Source organism: Chelmon rostratus, chromosome 17 (genome assembly GCF_017976325.1).
Source record: "Chelmon rostratus isolate fCheRos1 chromosome 17, fCheRos1.pri, whole genome shotgun sequence".
NCBI lineage: Eukaryota > Metazoa > Chordata > Actinopteri > Chaetodontiformes > Chaetodontidae > Chelmon > Chelmon rostratus.
In genome coordinates, this window is record NC_055674.1 from 22,703,078 (window position 1) to 22,722,636 (window position 19,559).

The window sequence follows — 19,559 nt, forward strand, 5'->3', positions numbered from 1 at the left end:
TTTCATTGATTATATATTTCAGCAGATGACATGTGTGACTTTGATTCTGTCAAATGGGAGATATGGTTGTGTGTGCAGTCAGTGATAGTATCTAACAACCTTTTAGAGGCTGCATCATTGCATTTTCCTCTGTCGTATCTTATGATCATCTATTTTATCACATATTTCATCCTTCTGTCTCTGTTGAAATATACCTCTAATGTTATTTTGAAGTATTTATTAATAAATGTGTCAGTTTTCTTCTTCTTCTTTTATAGAACCTAATAACTCCTGGACATTCATCTGGAGGATTTTCATTTCTCAATTAGAATTTGTAATGTCCAAAAAAAAAGAAAGCTTTTTCAAGTGCAGTGACAGCAGAGCAACATCCTGAGCAGAAGGAAAAGCAGAACTGAATAACCACATAATACATGATGCACACAGAGTCACTGGGGCTTCCGCTCCCATAATGCAGTGGCACATTTAACGCCACCTGGTGGTCGATGCGTAAACAACCTAAAGGTTAAAAACTGAACTACTTTTGACGAAGAAAGTTGTCTGTTTTTTTGTATGAAGGGTGTAAATTTTCTATCACAGTATAATCTAGAAATGTAGCAAACTGTGTCCACAATATTATAACACAAAACAAAAATCTAATTGTTAAAATTAAAATTAAATGTATAAAAAAATCCAAACAAATGTCTTTGAAATGTGCCTTTGAATGGGGTTTTACTGAAATGAAATTTTTGTTTCTCACACATTTTGCCTTACAGACTACATGATGCTTCATTACCAAATATGACTGAGTCGTCAAATTGCTGAGTCGTGGGTGAGAAGAAAATATTGACAGCTCCTCAGACAGGAAGACAAGTTAATTTAACCATATATTTAATAAACAACCAGTGCAATGAAAGCATGACCAAGAGCAATAACATGAATAAAGAAACAAGAAAGAAAGAAAATTGCTCGAGACGGACTGAACAATGCATGTTCTCAAAAGGAAAACCGGAACAGATGATCGTATAATTCGAGTTTAGGGGAAGACTTTGAATGTGACACCGGTGTCGTGTGCTCACTTCCGTAAACACCCGGTTCTCTTCCTCTTGTGAAAATGGAGCTCACACATGGGCTTGGTTATGTGCTTCATAGTAGGGCATTTATTTTCAAAACATTGCATTAGCTTTACAAAAATCCTTAATATTATACTTAAACTTTCGACTGTTAGTGACCGAATGAAAATGAAAGCATCGTGTCTTTTCCTCTACAACTGGGTCTTTTAGCGTATGGACAGCTAGCATTACAAAAACAAGCGTTAACGTGCCTGTTCCATGAGCACAGTGAAAAATGGACATAGACGGTCGGGACTTTTTGAACACTCCACCTATTAAGACTGTCAGGTTTGGAGGCAGTGTTGCGGAAACGTTAGCTAAACATAAACAGGTGAGTGGGGATGTTTTGTCGGTCTATTTTTCCCTGTCGCCCCTTTAAAAAGTTGCGACTATTCAGGTGCTGCTCTTTCTTGCTTGAAGGGAGACCCCGGTGACTATGAATTGCTGAAACATCAGCTGGCTGATCCTGAGATAAAGGTACAGTAAAGCATTAGTGTGCTTGGGGTGACCCGAGATCTGTGTCATCAGTCAGTTTTTGTTATTCAGTATTTTATTATTCCTCTGACAGGATTCTCAGATCGTCAGCTGGCTACAAGAATTTAGGGGTTGTGTGACCCAGCTCACCAAGGACCATGAACAGCTCATCTACTCTGTCTTGGTGAGTATTGAAACACATCACGTGCAACTGCAGGGTAAGACAAACCACCCCCTGAAACGGTGGGTCGATCGATCAGTTAGTCAACAGAAAATTAATGGGAAACTTGATTATTGATTAACTGCGTAGTTATTTTCCAAGGGGAAAAGACAATCACTGTTCCGGCTCCTCAAGGTGAGATAATTTGCTGTTTTTCTTTGTTGTACACAAAATTAAATGGAACATCTTTGGTTTCAAACTATTGGTTGGACAAAACAAGACATTTAAAGATGTTACCTCGGGCCCTGGGAAAGTAGCTACCAACTATTTAATGGCAATAATACATGTTTATATTACTTTTAGGCTGATATGATGAGTAACCTTCTATTTCATAGTGTTAAATCACATTCACCTTGAGAGAAGATGATCAATTGTTCAGAGGCAAACTGCAGTAATGGCTATATCTTCTGAAGTACTGGCCCACAGCTTTGTCATCATCAGACATCCAATTTCTTCCATAAATGCTGGGCAAACTAATAATCCTCCTGTCAGCAAGCTGAAATTCTGCTGTGTTTGGTGTTTTTTCAGAGGCTACCGTGGGTAGGCAGAAGCCAGGCTGTGGTGGAAGAGTACATGGCCTTCCTCAGCAACCTGGTCTCAGCACAAACTGTTTTCCTGTGTTCCTGCCTCAAGATGGTGGTCTCCTACTTCACTCCCAGTAGGTTCCCCTGACTGGTGGTAAAATATTCCAAAGTTTTTTAAAGTACAATAAAATAATAGGGAAAGTTCTCACAGTGATAAGTAATGTAAAGTAGTAAAGTAATGTTGTCTACAGTTTGGTGTGTGCATCTGAAGGCCAAGTCTGAACATTGGCTATATAATGTATTTATCTATCACGCCATCAGTGACTCAATCATGTGTGTGGAGAACTAATATGTGTGTGTGTTTGTTTCCAGGGAGAGTGACTATCCGTGAAGGAGGAGTGGATATCTCAGATTCAGATGATGAGGATGAGAGTAAGTTCCATCCCTCTAATTTCAAATACTGTTTGATATTATGTTTTATGTCAGACTAAAGTGTGTCAGTGGTATTTTGCTGCTTGCTTAGTTTGGGGAGTCAAATGTGTGAATTTGAAGCAGGGCGTGTTAGAGAGTGCTTCACATCCTCATTCTCAAATGTGTGATGTGTTAAGACCTTCCCAGAAACTTCGATCAGTGTCACCAGGCGTTGCAGCTAATCACCAGATACGTCCCATCGTAAGTCAATCATTTTTCTGCCAGTTTTGTGTCTGCTTGTCATGATTTTAATGTTTTTACTCACCTAAAGTAAGGATTTGGCTTCATACTAGAAACAGAAATGAACCAGCATTTTTTTTGAGTGCATCTATTTCAACACATTTATTTGTTCAAATATAATACATAATATAAAATGCTTGTCTGCTAGTCTGCCAGCTGAAGGTGATGGAGAGGGGTACAGATGTATGGACAAATGTATTATTATTTTCACATTTGACTTTTATCCTCACTTAAGACTGATTTGCTGTAGTAAATTTTTTGAGAGTAGCAACTATGCTTGTGACAGCTAACAGGAATCCATAGAAATCAACACATATAAGTCATTTCTCTCATATCCATGATGCAGTGCTGACAGCTCTGTATCAATACATGCAGAGATGCATGTCACCAGTTCTGATTAAATACATAAGTATTAATGAAAACCAATACACGCTGACTCAGCCCTGTCAGTAAGGATTGTATGGATCAGTGTTTGTTAGAATACCTGTCTACCTTAGCATTTTTAAAATACAGTATCAACATGTATTATTGTACATACGCAGTATGATCTTCATCAGATGGTCCCAAACATTAGTTTCCTGCCCTTGTGTTCTGTATTGTACTGAAATGGATCGTCCTTTTCTTTCAGCACAAGTCACTTTCTGATGCCCATCCTGCAAGAGAAGTTCCCCTTCGTACAGAAATCCTCCAGAACGCTGGTAAGATACTGAACGTGACTTCACATCATACAAGACTGCCAACCAGACACAGGACAGCTGTGATTATTGAACCATATCACGCTTGAAGGTGATGGGTTATGGTTCGTGTGGAGAAATATTGGCTCGGCCACTACTTGCCACTAAAGCATCCGTTCAATCTTGAAAAATTGTTTTGTTTCTCAGTCCTGATGCGTAGTGTCACAGATATTGTCTCGTACATCCCAGCTTCTATCTGAGCACATATTACTTGTGTTCTGTTGATTGAGATTTTGTTGTTGTGTGCAGGAGTGTTATGTCCACAACCTCCTGAGGGTGACCGTGTACATACCGTCAATTCGACGAGACGTACTGGAGTTGATCATTGGAAAGATGCTCAAACTGGATGTAAGTGGTTAAACTCCAAACAATTGTATTTAAAACACAACACACTGAACCAGAGTGCTTCCCTGTATAGAAATGATGAAAAAGGCACAGTTTCATATTCAATTTTACTTAACAGGAAGTCTGCAGAAGGTGAATATGGTCTCTGCAGGTATCAAATATAGTATTAAAAAGATTCATGTTTGTCTGCAGTGAGGTTGAGGTTGTATTTGAAGCAGAAAGTGTAAGAATCTCAGGATTACAAATGTTTACTGTTGTGCTCATGTTATTTTCTGTGGTCGTTTTCAGGAGCCGTATTGATATTTTATATTATTTCATCATGAGAAAAGTCTCTAATGTCTCCTAGTTGCAGTGGTATACATACACGATGTCTTCCATCTGAAAATACTGCAGTTTGTGTGCTTCTGCCTGTCTGTAACAGTGTGCGTGGTGTGTTTCAGGTAAGTGCGTCCCGGTCAGATATCGAGGAGGCAGAGGAGAATGCAATGCAGGACCAGCGGGCAGAGGAGCGGACTGAGGAGGGACTCTTTGACATGGTAACAACCAGCACCGCTTTACTGAGTGACTGTTAGGACTACAGTCCTTTAACAGCAACAAGGCAAGGCAACTGAGGATCATCACAGACATGGTAGTCTCTAAAAGAATAAAACTGACTGGTAGTAGGCATTATGCATCTGGCAGTTACACTGCAGGAAAGGTCAGAAAACCCCTCCATTTTCACAATTCACAGTCACATCAAGCCATAAATGATACAGCTTTCATAGTAATCTGCTCTACATTCCCCTGAAATAACCTTCATCCAACAACTATTCAATTGTTTTGAGATAATCTGCAACTACCACAATTATCCACAGATCAAGTCGACATTTTAGATGCTCCATTACCACTCTCTGAACTTCACCCTTGTCTTACACCAGATAGATAGATAGATTAGATGGATTCCTTGTTGAATCCTTCTCGTAGACACTGAACCTGCTTTTCAAAGGTCAGCAATGCTGCAATAAAAGTTTCATTAAAACCAGACGAGGAGCCGACTCCTCTCTCTAGTTACCCCATATCTTTAGTCAGTACTCACATAAAAATCCTCTCCAAGGTATTCTGGTTAGAAACAGCTCTTCTATCTTTCTCCCACAGTGAGCAAACTCTCTTCATCAGGAGACAGTACTCCACTGAACCTCCACTAACTCACAGTGTAACGTCACACCCACAACCATTGTTTCGTGGACTTATTTTGAAGCTTTTGGACCTTACTAAACTGGACCTTACTTTTCAGTGTCCTACACAAATTTGGCTTTGGAGAGTTGTTCCTTGACTGGATGGCCACTGTCACTGCTCATCATCACAAAGATTCACACTTCACAGGGCCACCAAGCAGGGATGCTACTTCCCTCTCATACCTACAATTAAAATTCAGTCATTAAAAATATCGTCAGTATAATGAATATTTCACTCCAGCCACCCTCATTAGTAGAACATGTAAGATATTTTACAACTACAAGAATTATTTGTAACTTGTGTAAAATAATTTCTGATACAGATGACAAAATCCACCTGTTAGTAATCTGTATCCAATGCTCCATAGAACACACACCACTCAATCTGAAAGGCACAAAATGGGTTTCCCCAACACAGGCCAACGTTCACATCACACTCTGGGTACTACAGATGACCACCTTCAATCTTTGTGGATCTGTCTACAAAGGAATAACAGACAAAATCAAGACAAAAAGATAAAAACACTGTTACTTCACACTATATGTTGAAAGTTGAAACCCCTTACAAATATGTCAGTTAAAGTGACAGCTGAAGTGTAGCTGCAGTGGACGTGTGATAGATACAGCGTTGAAAACTGTCTGTATCGAAGAATCTTCAAACTGTGTAACAAGATTATTAATATTATTAACAATGAATTCCTGTGACCTTTGATCACACAGCAGCACTGCATTAAGAACTAACCTGATTTTATATTATTACTACATGTACGCTGAAACACTTTGGAAAAGTGTTGTTGGTGAACACAGTTTACAAATGCAAGTTAAGACCCTGTCTGCCATAGTGACAGATACATCAGCATCATATTCAGAATGAGTGTGTATGTACAAAACAGATGGAATCAGGGTTAAGAAAGAAATGTCTGCTACAAAGTAAACAAAATCAATACATGATAATAATAAGAAAATCAGAAAGAAGACATTCTCCATCCTTTCCTCCTGCATTGACACCCTGTGTGTGTTTGTGTGTGTGTGTCTCAGGATGAGGACCTGTCAGCAGATCACCCCTCCAGGATAGCTGTGACAGCCCACCCAGTGGCTGAGAGGCTGGACGCTCTCATGGCTGTTCTGATGGCTTATGTCAAAGATGTCTGCCATGTAGATGGTACCTGAATAACACAGCTTTTGCACCAATGACCACAGTTGTGTAATAATATAATTAGAATATGTTAATATTAATAGCAGGGTTTTAGGCTTTGAATGAGGCTCTGCGTTGTGTACATAGAAGCTTCTGCAGCCTTGTCTGCTGAATGCTTTTGGCTTTGAAGTGTGTAACCGTCTTCAGAGGCCTTTCCTTTTCTCTCTCTCTCAGGCTCTCTTCATGTGGAAAGGACTAAGGAGCTGTACCGTGATCTGATGAGTGCGTTTGACAAGCTCATTCTGCCAACGCATGCTTCCTGTCATGTCCAGTACACACTCTTTTACCTCTGCAGCTTCAGACTGGTCAGTACATCCAACACTGCGTTTGTGTGTGTGTGTGTGTGAGCATAGCAGACAGCAGCATGTAGCATTTAGCCTTCAGTCGGTTCTTCAGCAGTGGACTGAGGTCAGGTGACTTTACTTGGCCAGACAGACACAGTTAGAGACGAGCTAGTGATCATGGTGGAGTCTCAGAAATAAAGGAGAGTCAATATTAGACTCCAAATGAATGATAATGTTCCTCTGCATCTGCTGGCTGTGTCAACAGAAACTGTTTGCTAACATGTTCACCTTCACAACTTTATAGGGTGATGCCAGTGTTGGTCACTCATTTGGCCAAAAATCAGTGTAATGCATCTTTAATGTCCAACTGAAATTGAATAGGGTGCTTTTCTTCTACAGCATAGATATCAGCTTTAAAACAGATAGCATGTCCTTTGGTGTCATTTGAGAAACAAAGAGGCATACAGGAGACATGTATGCTTCATGCTTTTTGCAGCATGAGTTGCACATGCCAGTCAAAATGCTGTTCAGTGTAGCATGTCGATGGAGAACCTTTCATACAGCCGGTCACATGATGTCATACAGCAGTGACAGTTATCAGTGGCTCACAGAAACACTTCAAATTCATCCAAATACTCAGACTGTATATTCCATTTACCCACAATCAAGTGTGACCTGCCTAATTTCAAATCAACTCTGCTCCTTTACACATGAGAAAACAGATTGTTTTCTGTTGAAGGTCAGGTCTTGTTTATTGAGTTATTTCATCTGCTTTGACGTAGTGAATGAATCATGTGAGATTTGGTCTTTCCGGAGCTCTCTATGTATTGTGTTTTTTGTGTCTCAGGCCTTGGCTGAGGCCTTCCTGGATCACCTGTGGAAGATCCTGCAGAGCCCCTCGCAGCCTGCCGTCCTCCGCCAGGCTGCCGCCGGATACCTGGGGAGTTTCCTGGCCCGAGCCAAGTTCATCCCTGTGCTGTGAGTTCATTCTGCGGAAGAAACCGTGTTCTGTAACCCTGTGCATCCTATTGTTGTTCTAATCCAGTGCCCCCCCCTCTCCAGCACTGTGCGAGCCTGTCTGGACCTGCTGCTTTCCTGGATCCACCACTACATTGACAGCCAGGACAGCAGCGACAGACAGGCCTGCTGTGACATCAACCTGCACGGGCCCTTCTACACCGCCTGCCAGGCCGTCTTCTACACGCTCATCTTCAGACACAGAGGCATGCTGGAGGGCAACATGAAGAAAGGTGCACATCACCTGCGCCCTGACAGGACCACATCCGAATGCCCGTGTCTCATCCAGTTTTGACCTGACTGTTGGTTTTTAAAGGATAACTTTCGTTTTTTACAACCTTATTTGTAGCATTAAATACGACCATTTACTCACCCAGACAACTTTGGTGGCATTTGGAGTCGTTTTGAAGAAATTAGCCCCAGAGGAGCGGCGCGTATCCGTATAATGCAAGTACTCGGGGCATCCATGCGCAGCCTCTATATAACACATAATCTGCGGCGAAACTCGTTCATATTCCAATATTTTGTTATGATATGCTGGTGCTATTCCCCTCTGAGCCGGCGGTCGGCTAGTTTAGCTGTAGTTTGGCACAGCTGTGGTTCATTATTGCGTATTCGTAGCCGACCGCCGCAGAGTCAGCCGTGTTGTGGCTGGCTGCTCACAGCATTCGGTAATGACATCATCTACGTCAGAGGTAGTTGCCTAGAGACGCCGGATGTTGATAACATGCCACCACGGGCTCAGAGGGGAATAGCGCCAGCATATCATAACAAAATATTGGAATATGAACGAGTTTCGCCGCAGATTATGCGTTATATAGAGGCTGCGCATGGATGCCCAGAGTACTTGCATTATACAGATATACGCGCCGCTCCTCTGGGCCTAATTTCTTCAAAACGACTCCAAACGCCACCAAAGTTGTCTGGGTGTCTAAATGGTCGTATTTAATGCTACAAATAAAGTCCAGGTTGTAAAAAACGAAAGTTATCCTTTAAAGTTGGTGTAACAGGGCAAGCGAAGCTAATGAGTGTATGAATTGAGCTTTTAGACTCAGATTTGGATTCCTGTTTGTTAACGTGAAATAAGATATAACAACAAGAAGAACTGCTGAAAAGCTGTTCCCACCAGGGTTTTAGGATGAATCACAAGCGAGTGTTTCATGATATATCAATAGTAAATGGATTAATTATGCATTGTGATCATCAAATAATAGTTTTTTCAGTATCACAAATTAAATATGTAACAAGTAATAACAGCTGACTGAATCCTGAGTCCTGCTGTCTTTGTGTGTGTGTGTTGGTCAGGTCTGGAGTACCTGCAGAGTCTGAACCTGGAGCGGGTGGTGATGTGTCAGCTGAATCCCCTCAAAGTCTGCCTACCTTCAGTCACCAGCATGTTCGCTGCCATCACCAGGTACGCCCGCTGTCTCTGCTCTGTCATTGGCTCCAAGCGTTTGGCATCTGTCCTGAGTGGTCGTCATTCTAATTGTACTTACTGGTTTCTGTAAGGCTGCCACTGCGCTCTGACCAGCCGGGGCATTATCCTAAACGTCTATGTCCATGTGTAAGTCAGAGATGGTTGCACTCAGCAATGTTTTGTTTAGTAAGTTTACTCAGATATCTGTCTGGCAATACACAAAACATTTTCAGCCATCACACACACACACACACTGTAACACTACACTAGTATTATCACAGGTACTGTCAGTGAAATGTACTTAATGTACAGTAAATGGATGGCATTTATATAGTCTACCGGAGGAGCTTGGGATAAAACCACCGACCATCTGATTGGTGGCTGATTGCAGAAAAATTGACTCTGTTACTGGGGACTATTATGTTATATTGTATAGTATGTTAAATTATTAGATTTTTGTCTACACATTTTTACTGTTGTAGCTCCTTGAGGTGGAGCTAGTTTGAACTACTCTATAAAAAGTGAGTTAGTTTTGTCCTCTGGGTCCCAGCACAAACACACACATACTCACAAACACACTTTATACATATTTCAACATTACATGGAACAATAAGTAAAGTGAAGTACAAGTACCACACAAGTGTTTGAAAAGCTAACATGGATGCCTCAGTACCTCCATCCAGATGTCTTGGTGTCATTTTGGGATTGCCTGATGACATGAATACGTCGGAAGTCGTGACTAATCTGGAACCAATGTGGACATCCCACATGAGCTCTCATACAAACAAAAGTAGGCAGGAACGTTGAACCCTCTCTAAACTGTTGACAGTGTGAGAGGGTTAAATGAATCACTGAATGAACCCTCGTGTGAAATCAACCACAGTCAGTTATTGCGACGTTTGCCACCCTGATCATCCACAGCGGCCGATGGGTTTGTGTTGCAGGAAGTATCAGGTGGTGTTCTGCTACACCATCATAGAGAGGAACAACCGCTATGTGCTGCCGGTGATCCGCAGCTCTGCAGGGGGAGACCGCGTGACCACCAACACCAACCCTCTGGACAGCTTCTTCCCCTTTGACCCCTACCTGCTGAAGAGGTGCACTGGCTGATTATTCTCTGGAATGAAATGTCTTCTTACTCTTGATTGTCCCGTGACCCCACTTTCCCCTCAGCAATGGCTGAATGAAATTTTGCTGAAGTGATGTGGATGTATTCTTTGGAGTCAGGAGTTGTGAGTGGACTCTGTAGAGGTGGTGCTTCCCTCTGAAGAAAAATGAATCTTCCTAAAGGGATAATATGTGAAATTTAAAAAATCTCGACCATGGGAACTGTAGCTGATGCAGAAGTTCATAAAGTATGTCACCAGGGGCCAGATGTATACAACTCTGGTAAATTCTTAGACAGAAAGAAGCAAATGATTTGCAAAAATGATCAAATTCATCACTCATAATGAAGTTTAGAAATGTGCCTCTGAGTGACATTATGCAGAATGCTGTGTAGACTGCAGAAATAACAATCCAATCATTGAAAACAAACTGTTTTCCTTTAAGGTTACATCTCTCCCCTAATATTCCATGTTCACCTCATCATATTCAGTAGTTATTTCAGCTGTGTACAATTCTCGCCCCACACTCTTCTTGTGTGAATACCAGTTAATGTGTGGCGTGTGTGTTTGTGTGCAGGTCTGGTCAGCTGATTGAGCCACTGTTCCAGGTCTGGGAGGAAATAGCAGACACAGAGCTGCTTCCCACCAAAACAGGCCAACAGGTAAATGGTAGATGGAGTGTCGCTTTTCTAGTTCTTACTCAGAGCGCTTTACAGCACAAGTCAGCACTCACCCATTCACACGCCGGGGCCCCATGCAAGGTGCCACCTGCTCATCAGGAGCGATCCTCAGTCTTTTTCTTCAGTGTGATTGGCAGAGTTGGCTCACGGTCACTTAAACTTCGGTTGTGTTGGTTCGTTCTGTGTCAGGGCTCGAGGGGGGACGAGGATGACTTCCTGTGTGGAGAGACAACCCAGACCGAGGGCATCGTGGGAATGACACCCAGCTCCTACGACTCGAACATCCGCAGCCCGAGCAGCGTGGGCTCACCCCCCATCACCTTCCAGAGACCGTTCTAACCCCTCATCACGGTCTGTCCCGTTCTCACGGTTTTGACACAAACTCACTGCTCTGTGAGTCCAGACGTTTCTGAGGACCAGATGTCCCTCTGGAAAGAGGGTGGGACAGAGCAGACGGAGAGCTGCCACACATGGACAGGAAACACAGACTGAAGAACACATGAGCAGCAGGTCCTGCAGCTCAGGCCAGAGAATGTGGGGGGGTGGAGACTGTGATGGTGCTGATGGTAAATGCAGTCACAAAATGTTGTTGCAGCCTATCATGATTTTACAGTTTAAATTTAAGTTAATCAGCACAAAGCACAACCTGTTGCTGATTGTTGCTAGAATGGATTTAATGTGTAAGTCTGTCTTTAAACAATACTCACATGTACTCTGACAGCACACTCGCCCTCAGCAGTCTGAGTTAGATGCATCAAATTGGTATCTTACAAATTTCTGTCTTGTGTTTCTTCGCTGCGTTGCTTTCAAGGAACTTAATGAACTGTGGGAGTTTCCTCCTAACAGACCACCTTGGGAAGAAACTCATGTCTTTCTGAGGCTGCTGAAGCTTCATGTTAGCCTCGGCTGGTGTGTTTTCACAGAACCAGGACTGTGGATTTTGTGTGCACTCACTTTGCTGCCAGTACGGACAGTAGAGGGACCAGCAGTGTATTTTCAGTGCACATGTGAATATTGTCAGACAGACTATCATTTAGAACATGGGGTATTATGTTTTCCAATTCCTTCTAATAAGTGTTTTAAGTTAGGCTACCTCTTGTAATTATTTATGTTTATTCTGTGTTCCTCTATGTTTCTGTGCTGTGCTTCTCTACAACATCAGGCTCATGAATACATTCAATCCCTTCTCTTCTGTTTGATGCAAACAGAATAACGCAGTCATTCACTGCAGTTGGAGATCTCTCCAACTGGAATAATCTCGCCATCAGCACACCTTGTCTGAGATCAGTCATGTAGCACAGAAACCCTGAGAGTCTTGTATTCTGCACCAGACTGTAGGCTGTCCCGGCACACGTTTCTTGTTTTAGGTCATGTTTCACTACCGTTAGTAGTAGAAATAAAATGCAATGTAATGTAATGAAACTGCAATAAACACCACATTGAATCCAGTCATTAGTTATTCCTTTAATATAAAACAGTAACAGAAAGATATGAGGCCACACCAAAGATGCAATCTGGTTGAAATACAGGACGGGTCAGTGTTTTTAAAAGCATCTGCAGCCGTCCCTAGAAATAAAATGAATGTTCCTCATGTGGCCTATGACTGATATCTGCCTAGACTCTGTGACTACCAAACACAAGTTTACACAGCAGGAGCTACAGTAACATTAAAGCCACTGCTGGATGCAGGAGACACATCAACATGAACCATGCAGAGATACAAAGCCACAGATGACAAACTGCTCCTGTCCAACATCTCTGAATACTTCTTTCTTCGCCTTTTATTAATGAGTAGTGGCACGAGGAGAGTTAGCAAGATGGAAAAAGGGACAATGGTGCTTTTTTTTTCTACTTTTTGCTCAACAGTTCTTCTGTAACAGAGCAAACAAGCGATGGTGTGTGACGGAGGCAGATGGCAGTGAGTTATGACACAGGAAGAACACCCAGCTCTGGATTGTCCTTTATAGGCAAACAAGTCCCCTTTACATGCAGTCCATGTGTGTGTGGTGTGGGGGGTAGAAAAGAGGTCAGGGAGGAGTATTAACATGGTTTACAACAGCATGTGTGTGTTGTGGACTCGATCATGCAGCTCCTTCAACACCACCCGCTGTCAGAGTAACTCAGACTTTTTATTTGGCAGAGCACTTCTCATAGAGACTTCTGTACATGTGTTATGGTCGAATGATGAAAGTCGGGTCTTGGCTGAGTCCAACACATCCCACTCTGAACCCCCCTCCTGAAAGACTGGGGAATATTTCACCGGAAGACACTAATTTGAGGTGTGCAGCAAGCTTTGGCATTAAAACTGGCTTTGTTGTGTTCAATCTGTTGCTGTGAACTAACGATTTGAATTCATTGAAGTGTTGTTGTTATTTTGAGAAGGTGTATTGGACGGTGCCGCGTCTGTTGACTGCGGTGCAGTCCATCAGGGGTTCAGCTGCTCACTCGGCCTCTTCAGCCCGCCCAGGTCCTCCCACAGTCCTCTCTGGCTCTTTGTTGCTCACATATCATGAGGGCTGACATCTGGGACTGATGCTGCCTCCAATGCACTCTCTGATGCTGCAGGTCAATCATGGGTGGACAGAGGAAAAGCTTTCAGTACATGCAGTAACAATCATTCATCATCATCGTATAACTTTGCATTATATAAAAAGGAAAAGAGCTTCTTCAGGCAAAATCTCTATGTAAATATGTCACATTTGAAGAAAAAATATACTTTTATATTGTCAATATGATAGCCCGTGTCCTGATGAAGTGTAAAAAAGACAGTCTGATGTAGCAGCACTGCACAGCATCCCACCAACTCCATTCATTTAGGCATTAAAGGATAACTTTCGTTTTTTACAACCTGGACTTTATTTGTAGCATTAATTACGACCATTTAGACACCCAGACAACTTTGGTGGCATTTGGAGTCGTTTTGAAGAAATTAGCCCCAGAGGAGCGGCGCATATATCCGTGTAATGCGAGTAATTGGGGCACCCGTGCGCAGCCTCTATAAACGCATAATCTGCGGCGAAACTCGTTCATATTCCAATATTTTGTTAAGATATGCTGGTGCTAATCCCCTCTGAGCCCGTGGTGGCATGTTATCAACATCCAGTGTCTCTGGACAACTACTTCTGACGTGATGACGTCATTTTCGAGCGCCACACGCTGCGAGCAGCCAGCCACAACACGGCTAACTCTGCGGCGGTCGGCTAGTTTAGCTGTAGTTTGCGACTGTTATTTTTCACAAAATGGATGAATATTTTTCCGACTCTGAGGTAGTGGACGATGACTTTGTTTACGATGGACTTCCTTACCGTTTTGAGCTAGAGTACACGGACGAGGAGCTCGTTGAAAGGAGGACGCGGAGGCAGAGAGAGGAACAGCTAGCCAAACAACAACAAACGGCTGCGCGTCCACGAGTAGACGGTAACTGGTGGTGTTCTTGTGGACAATGTTCATCGATGACAACTAAAGAGGAATGCCTCTGCTGCTCAGAGTGGGACTTGCGGCCAGGAGATACGCGTCTGGATGTGTCAATACATGTCTGTATCACAACACTGGAGGATTTCCGCGCAATGATAAACTTCTGGCAAACAAAACCAAGGCAAATAAACAACCTATACATGTGTGTAAGCTCCTTACTCAATCGAAAGTTGCCCATTTGGTCCTGCAGGCTTTGGCTGGGTCTTCCAGTTCCTTTTAGCCCGGTTTATCATTGCGTGGAAAACCTCCAGTGTTGTGATACAGACATTTATTGACACATCCTCCTCTGTTGTCATCGATGAACATTGTCCACAAGAACACCACCAGTTACCGTCTACTCGTGGACGCGCAGCCGTTTGTTGTTGTTTGGCTAGCTGTTCCTCTCTCTGCCTCCGCGTCCTCCTTTCAACGAGCTCCTCGTCCGTGTACTCTATCTCAAAACGGTAAGGACGTCCATCGTAAACAAAGTCATCGTCCACCACCTCAGAGTCGGAAAAATATTCATCCATTTTGTGAAAAATAACAGTCGCGAACTACAGCTAAACTAGCCGACCGCCGCAGAGTTAGCCGTGTTGTGGCTGGTTGCTCGCAGCGCGTGGCGCTCGAAAATGACGTCATCCACGTCAGAAGTAGTTGTCCAGAAACACTGGATGTTGATAACATGCCACCACGGGCTCAGAGGGGAATAGCACCAGCATATCATAACAAAATATTGGAATATGAACGAGTTTCGCCGCAGATTATGCGTTTATAGAGGCTACGCACGGGTGCCCCGATAACTCGCATTATACGGATATATGCGCCGCTCCTCTGGGGCTAATTTCTTCAAAACGACTCCAAATGCCACCAAAGTTGTCTGGGTGTCTAAATGGTCGTAACTAATGCTACAAATAAAGTCCAGGTTGTAAAAAACGAAAGTTATCCTTTAAGCTCAGGTATGCTGTTCATGCTGACTTTATTCTGCTGAGCTATTGAGTGTCCTTTTCACACCATGCTTTTAATATCAAGAACATCACCTACATGCCTGTCTCTGACTTGGCTCTGCCATTTCTTCTGGCGAGTAAAATCAGCTGGTCTCCATCAGTCCAACACTTTGATGCTTGAAAACTAGCCGCAGCTTTGGTAAACACTGACACTTCCTCTCACAGCCAATCAGGCTAAATCCTGCACTTTCACCCACAATATATTAAAAAATTTATCACAGAAATTAAAAGTGAATAAGAGCTTGTGAATCAAGCTCAATCTCAACCTTGGAAACAGCCCCTGAAAAAATATTATATATCATAGAAGTGCAATTGCTTCAGCTCCAGCGTGGTGTGTTCCTGATGTCAGTCTGCCATCTGTACCTTTGTCATCAGCAGTGAGGGTGCAGACTCCTGCCACCAGCTCTTTGGCCTCCACAGCCAGTTGGAAGGCAGGATCAGGAAGCGGTGACGGGGTGTCGGGGCTGTCGGTGGCTGGAGACGACCTGTTGCTCCTGATAGACACAACACACACACATAAGTAGAGTGGTTAGAGCAGGACTCTACTGCAGAGCTGTGCGTAACTCATAATGTGATGTTGAGCAGTCGATGTTCAGTGTCGTACCAGCCTTCTCCTCCGAGCAGGCTGGGTGTTGTCAGCACTTTGTGGACGTTCTGAGGACAGAGACAAGACAAGAGAAAACAGTTTTCTAATTAGCACTGAGGTGATACAGATGTCAGGTCTTCATGCAACAGCAAAATAAGGACCAGAGGTCACAAAGAGAGAGAGAGGCTGATGAAGTGTTTGTCATCTGTTTTCATTGACCACTTACTGTAAGTACAGACCACATTTTTTAGCTGCTACCTTCATGTCACACTATTGCTTCTTTACTTCTGTCAGAGTGTGTCACTGCTCTGAGAACATGCTGTTGGCAGCTGTAGTAACAATGTCTCATTCAGTACTGAGCATCAAACCTGTTCAATTTTAGTCCACTGGTTTAAGATTTCTTATGGTTCTTTGGCGTCCATGACTGAAGTGGAACATGTAGCCTTACACAGCAGTTTGGGAGCACTGATGATGCAAAACTATTCATCAAACAAGCAAACAACACAACTCTAAAGGTCTGTCTTTGTTCTGCGGTTCAAGTGGAAATTAAATAATCACAAACTGTAATAAATACATAAATAAAGGGATGTCACGGCCATCACTGAATTATGCAACTACCACAAGTCTCATGATTTGTTTTGTCAGCTGGGAAAAACATCACATGCTGATGATAGCTGATGCCACGGACAATATTTTTCTCTCTCAGCTTTTCGCTCAGTTCTTTAGTAAAAGAGTCTCTCAGCAGCTTTCATCATTCCAGGTCATGTACAATTTCCTGTTATCACACTCTAAAGCCTGATCTCCTGTAGAGCCATGCTCCTCATTGAACTACGACCTTTCAGAAGCAAGAGTAGGAAAATAGAATCCATACGTATGAGTCATACACATGAACCAATCACACCACTTTGTAGGAGTCCGGGGGGAAAGTCCAGATATCTGGCTGGTTTATGAAATGTTGCAGAGAGCTGCAGTGCATCTCTCAGCCACTGGGGGGCAGACTGGTAACACATATTTTCATTGGCTATCTGTTGAATCCAATTTATGAGTGTCTCAGTCTGCGTGGATTATGAGGTGTGACAGAACACATGCTGATTGTTAAAGAGGCGTTTCTCATCTACTAACAGTATTACAGGCTGATTAGGTCATTAATTACTTTGATCAAATGCCACAGGAAACATATGGAATCATTCTAAATATAGCATCTCCCAAACAAGCCGCTGGCACAGGCGTAGTGCTACAGGCCTGTCGATCCTGAATTTAAAACATACCCTCAGAGATCTACAGCTGAGGAGGGGATCTCTCTCTGCTCATCCAAATAAAAGCAACAAATAGTATATTTCATGGGGGCTATTTTCAGTGGGAGATTAATCCACATTTCATGCTCGAGTGAGTATTTCTGGTAGCAATATGATATATCAGCCTTTGGATACACCCACACACACAATGCTTGTTAGTAGGATCAGTTAATTGTTCACTGCTTCTCCTCATGGGATTTGTTGACAATAAGTTAACTCTAGAATATAACCTCATTCTTTGACAACAAAATGAAAACTATGGTTTCTACGTCTATGCAACAGAAGACACCTCAGGGACGAACAGACTCGTGAGTGTGTGTTAGCGTTGCACCTGTGCAAAGCCCAGCAGCTTCTTGTTGGAGATCTCCAGGTGTTTCCTGCTCAGCTCGGACTTCCTCAGCTGGCAGTCGATGGTTGTCAGCCTCCTGTTCAGCTCCTGCACGTCCTCCTGACAAACACATCATCACACACATCCCATCAATCATTCGTCAGTGTGTGCTCAATGAACACTGGAGCATTTGACATATGCGGGCTTCACTTTCTGAAATGGAGAAGAATCATGTGTGTGTTTTTTTTTTGTTTGTTTTTTTTTTGCATTTGCAGCATCACTAGCCAGGTCCAAAGATCTGACGTCTTCACTGGAAGTGATATTTTAATCACATGCTTCATGTACGTCTCAGTTATCCACAGTTTCCATGTACTTCGTCAGATTTAGCTGTTATTGATATGCCAACTTCTCCCCCTCAGCCAAGCTTGAAACCTGTTTTCTCACAAAAACAGGTGAGTGGAAATGCACTTAGGTGCAGATTTATAATGGCAACTTTCAATCTGGTTTCAATCAAAGGCTACAAATGTTGTGTCTGCAGAGACGAGGGAGGATAAACAGGAGAGAAACAATGAAGGAAGGAGGGAAGAAAGGAATGAAAGGGGGAGAGGGAGGAAGGGGTTGGATGAAGTTCATGGTTGATCAGACCATGTATTTAAACCCATCTAACCACGTGATCACGTACTCAGCAGCTGTCACATTGTTTTTTTTGGTCCTCAGAGGAGGATGGTGAAGAGGTTTCAAACACTTGCTGTCCTCATTTCTGTTATTCTCTCATCATCTTTGTCGCTGGATATTGCTTGATCTCACAGCTGTTTCCTGTGTGCCAGAGCCGGAGGATTTACCACCTGAGATGAAAAGCCACAGGTAGTGAGGCGGTAAGCCTGAGAGCCAGAGGAAATCAACAGAAAGCCCTCCTTTCATCAGAGCAGCCTGCTGGTGAAAACAGAGGCGCAGCTCTGTGGCTCAGGCAGCGGGCTGTTGGAAATGAGACGTGGCTCCACTAGCAGACAGCGCACTGATGGTGCTGCGGGGCCTCCAGCTTGTGACGGAGGATGGAGGGAACAAAGGAGAAAGTTGGCTCAGTTTTTTTAAAATTCCACATGATGTCATGTGCAGGCAGAGCTGCTGGTTCTGGTCTTGACTCCTTTCAATGTAGAGAGGTTGTTCTTATTCGCTGCAGGTGATACAGTGTGTCAGAGTGATGCTCCTACAAACAACAGATGTTTAACAAGTCTGTCGTATGAATTGTGCAGTGCTGTAGAAGGTAAAAGGGGGATAGCTGTATATATGTAATAGCTGTGCATTAAGAGGTTATGACACAGCGCCTACACAACGTGTAACTACACATCGTTGCTAGGGTGACTCCAGAGATACCATGTGGGGACAACAAGAACTGTGATTGGTCAGCTTGTGTTTTTCAGATGCTGGTAGAGACTTTTGTCAGTGAAGACAACACGAAGCAGGTAGAAGAAATACTAACACACATCTAACCTCCCTCTCACCATGAAGCGTAAGCAGGATTATCTGATGTGTCCAACTCAGTGGTGAGACAAGGCAAACTCTCCTCATTTGAAAGGGTGTGCCTTTATCAAAGGAGGCAGATAGCCAACGAGAAAGCGGAAACATACATGAGAGCTCTTCACGAGCCACAGAGAACCGTGAGTTTGACGACAAAAGGGATGAACTCATCCGTGATTGACTGCCCGTGGACATCAGAGATGAGGAGAAGTCTCAGAAGTTATGCAGTGAGTGCGCCAGTCTGAGGAGGCTGCTAAACAAATCAGCCTCCGGTCCAACCCACCAGAGCTACAGGTGCAGAACGTTAACATCGGGTGATGATGAAGGGAAGGAAAGGAAACGCGGCGTGAGAAATAACAAGCGCCC

General features: G+C 43.2%; 2 protein-coding genes across 2 annotated transcripts in view; one reads left to right on the top strand and one right to left on the bottom strand.

Moving 5' to 3' along the window:
• Window positions 1–1,075: 1,075 nt before the first annotated feature.
• Window positions 1,076–12,457, top strand: rrn3 (RRN3 homolog, RNA polymerase I transcription factor). The gene is made up of 17 exons (XM_041957346.1): window positions 1,076–1,419; window positions 1,509–1,565; window positions 1,657–1,746; window positions 2,311–2,440; window positions 2,679–2,738; window positions 2,915–2,978; window positions 3,646–3,715; window positions 4,001–4,099; window positions 4,537–4,632; window positions 6,349–6,472; window positions 6,680–6,810; window positions 7,637–7,767; window positions 7,852–8,039; window positions 9,112–9,220; window positions 10,168–10,320; window positions 10,907–10,991; window positions 11,199–12,457. The coding sequence occupies exons 1-17, from the start codon at window positions 1,324–1,326 to the stop codon at window positions 11,346–11,348; spliced, it is 1,833 nt and encodes a 610-aa protein (XP_041813280.1). The 5' UTR covers window positions 1,076–1,323; the 3' UTR covers window positions 11,349–12,457.
• A 2-nt stretch (window positions 12,458–12,459) lies between these two features.
• si:dkeyp-72e1.9 (syntaxin-binding protein 4) overlaps window positions 12,460–19,559 on the bottom strand; it is a 46,607-nt gene continuing 39,507 nt past the window's right edge. The window contains exons 18-21 of the mRNA XM_041957347.1: window positions 17,679–17,795; window positions 16,071–16,120; window positions 15,830–15,960; window positions 12,460–13,568 (exon numbers count right to left, since the gene is read on the bottom strand). Coding sequence (XP_041813281.1) covers window positions 13,510–13,568; window positions 15,830–15,960; window positions 16,071–16,120; window positions 17,679–17,795 — 357 coding nt within the window. The 3' untranslated portion in view covers window positions 12,460–13,509. The remainder of the gene's footprint in view (window positions 13,569–15,829; window positions 15,961–16,070; window positions 16,121–17,678; window positions 17,796–19,559) is intronic.

What these genes read in the sequence shown, in the direction of transcription:
- rrn3 (XM_041957346.1), top strand. Translation starts at nt 1,324, where the DNA reads ATGGACATAGACGGTCGGGACTTTTTGAACACTCCACCTATTAAGACT. An exon ending in TGGCTGATCCTGAGATAAAG is followed by an intron (nt 1,566 to 1,656) that starts GTACAGTAAAGC and finishes TTCCTCTGACAG; the next exon opens with GATTCTCAGATCGTCAGCTG. An exon ending in GGTCTCCTACTTCACTCCCA is followed by an intron (nt 2,441 to 2,678) that starts GTAGGTTCCCCT and finishes GTTTGTTTCCAG; the next exon opens with GGAGAGTGACTATCCGTGAA.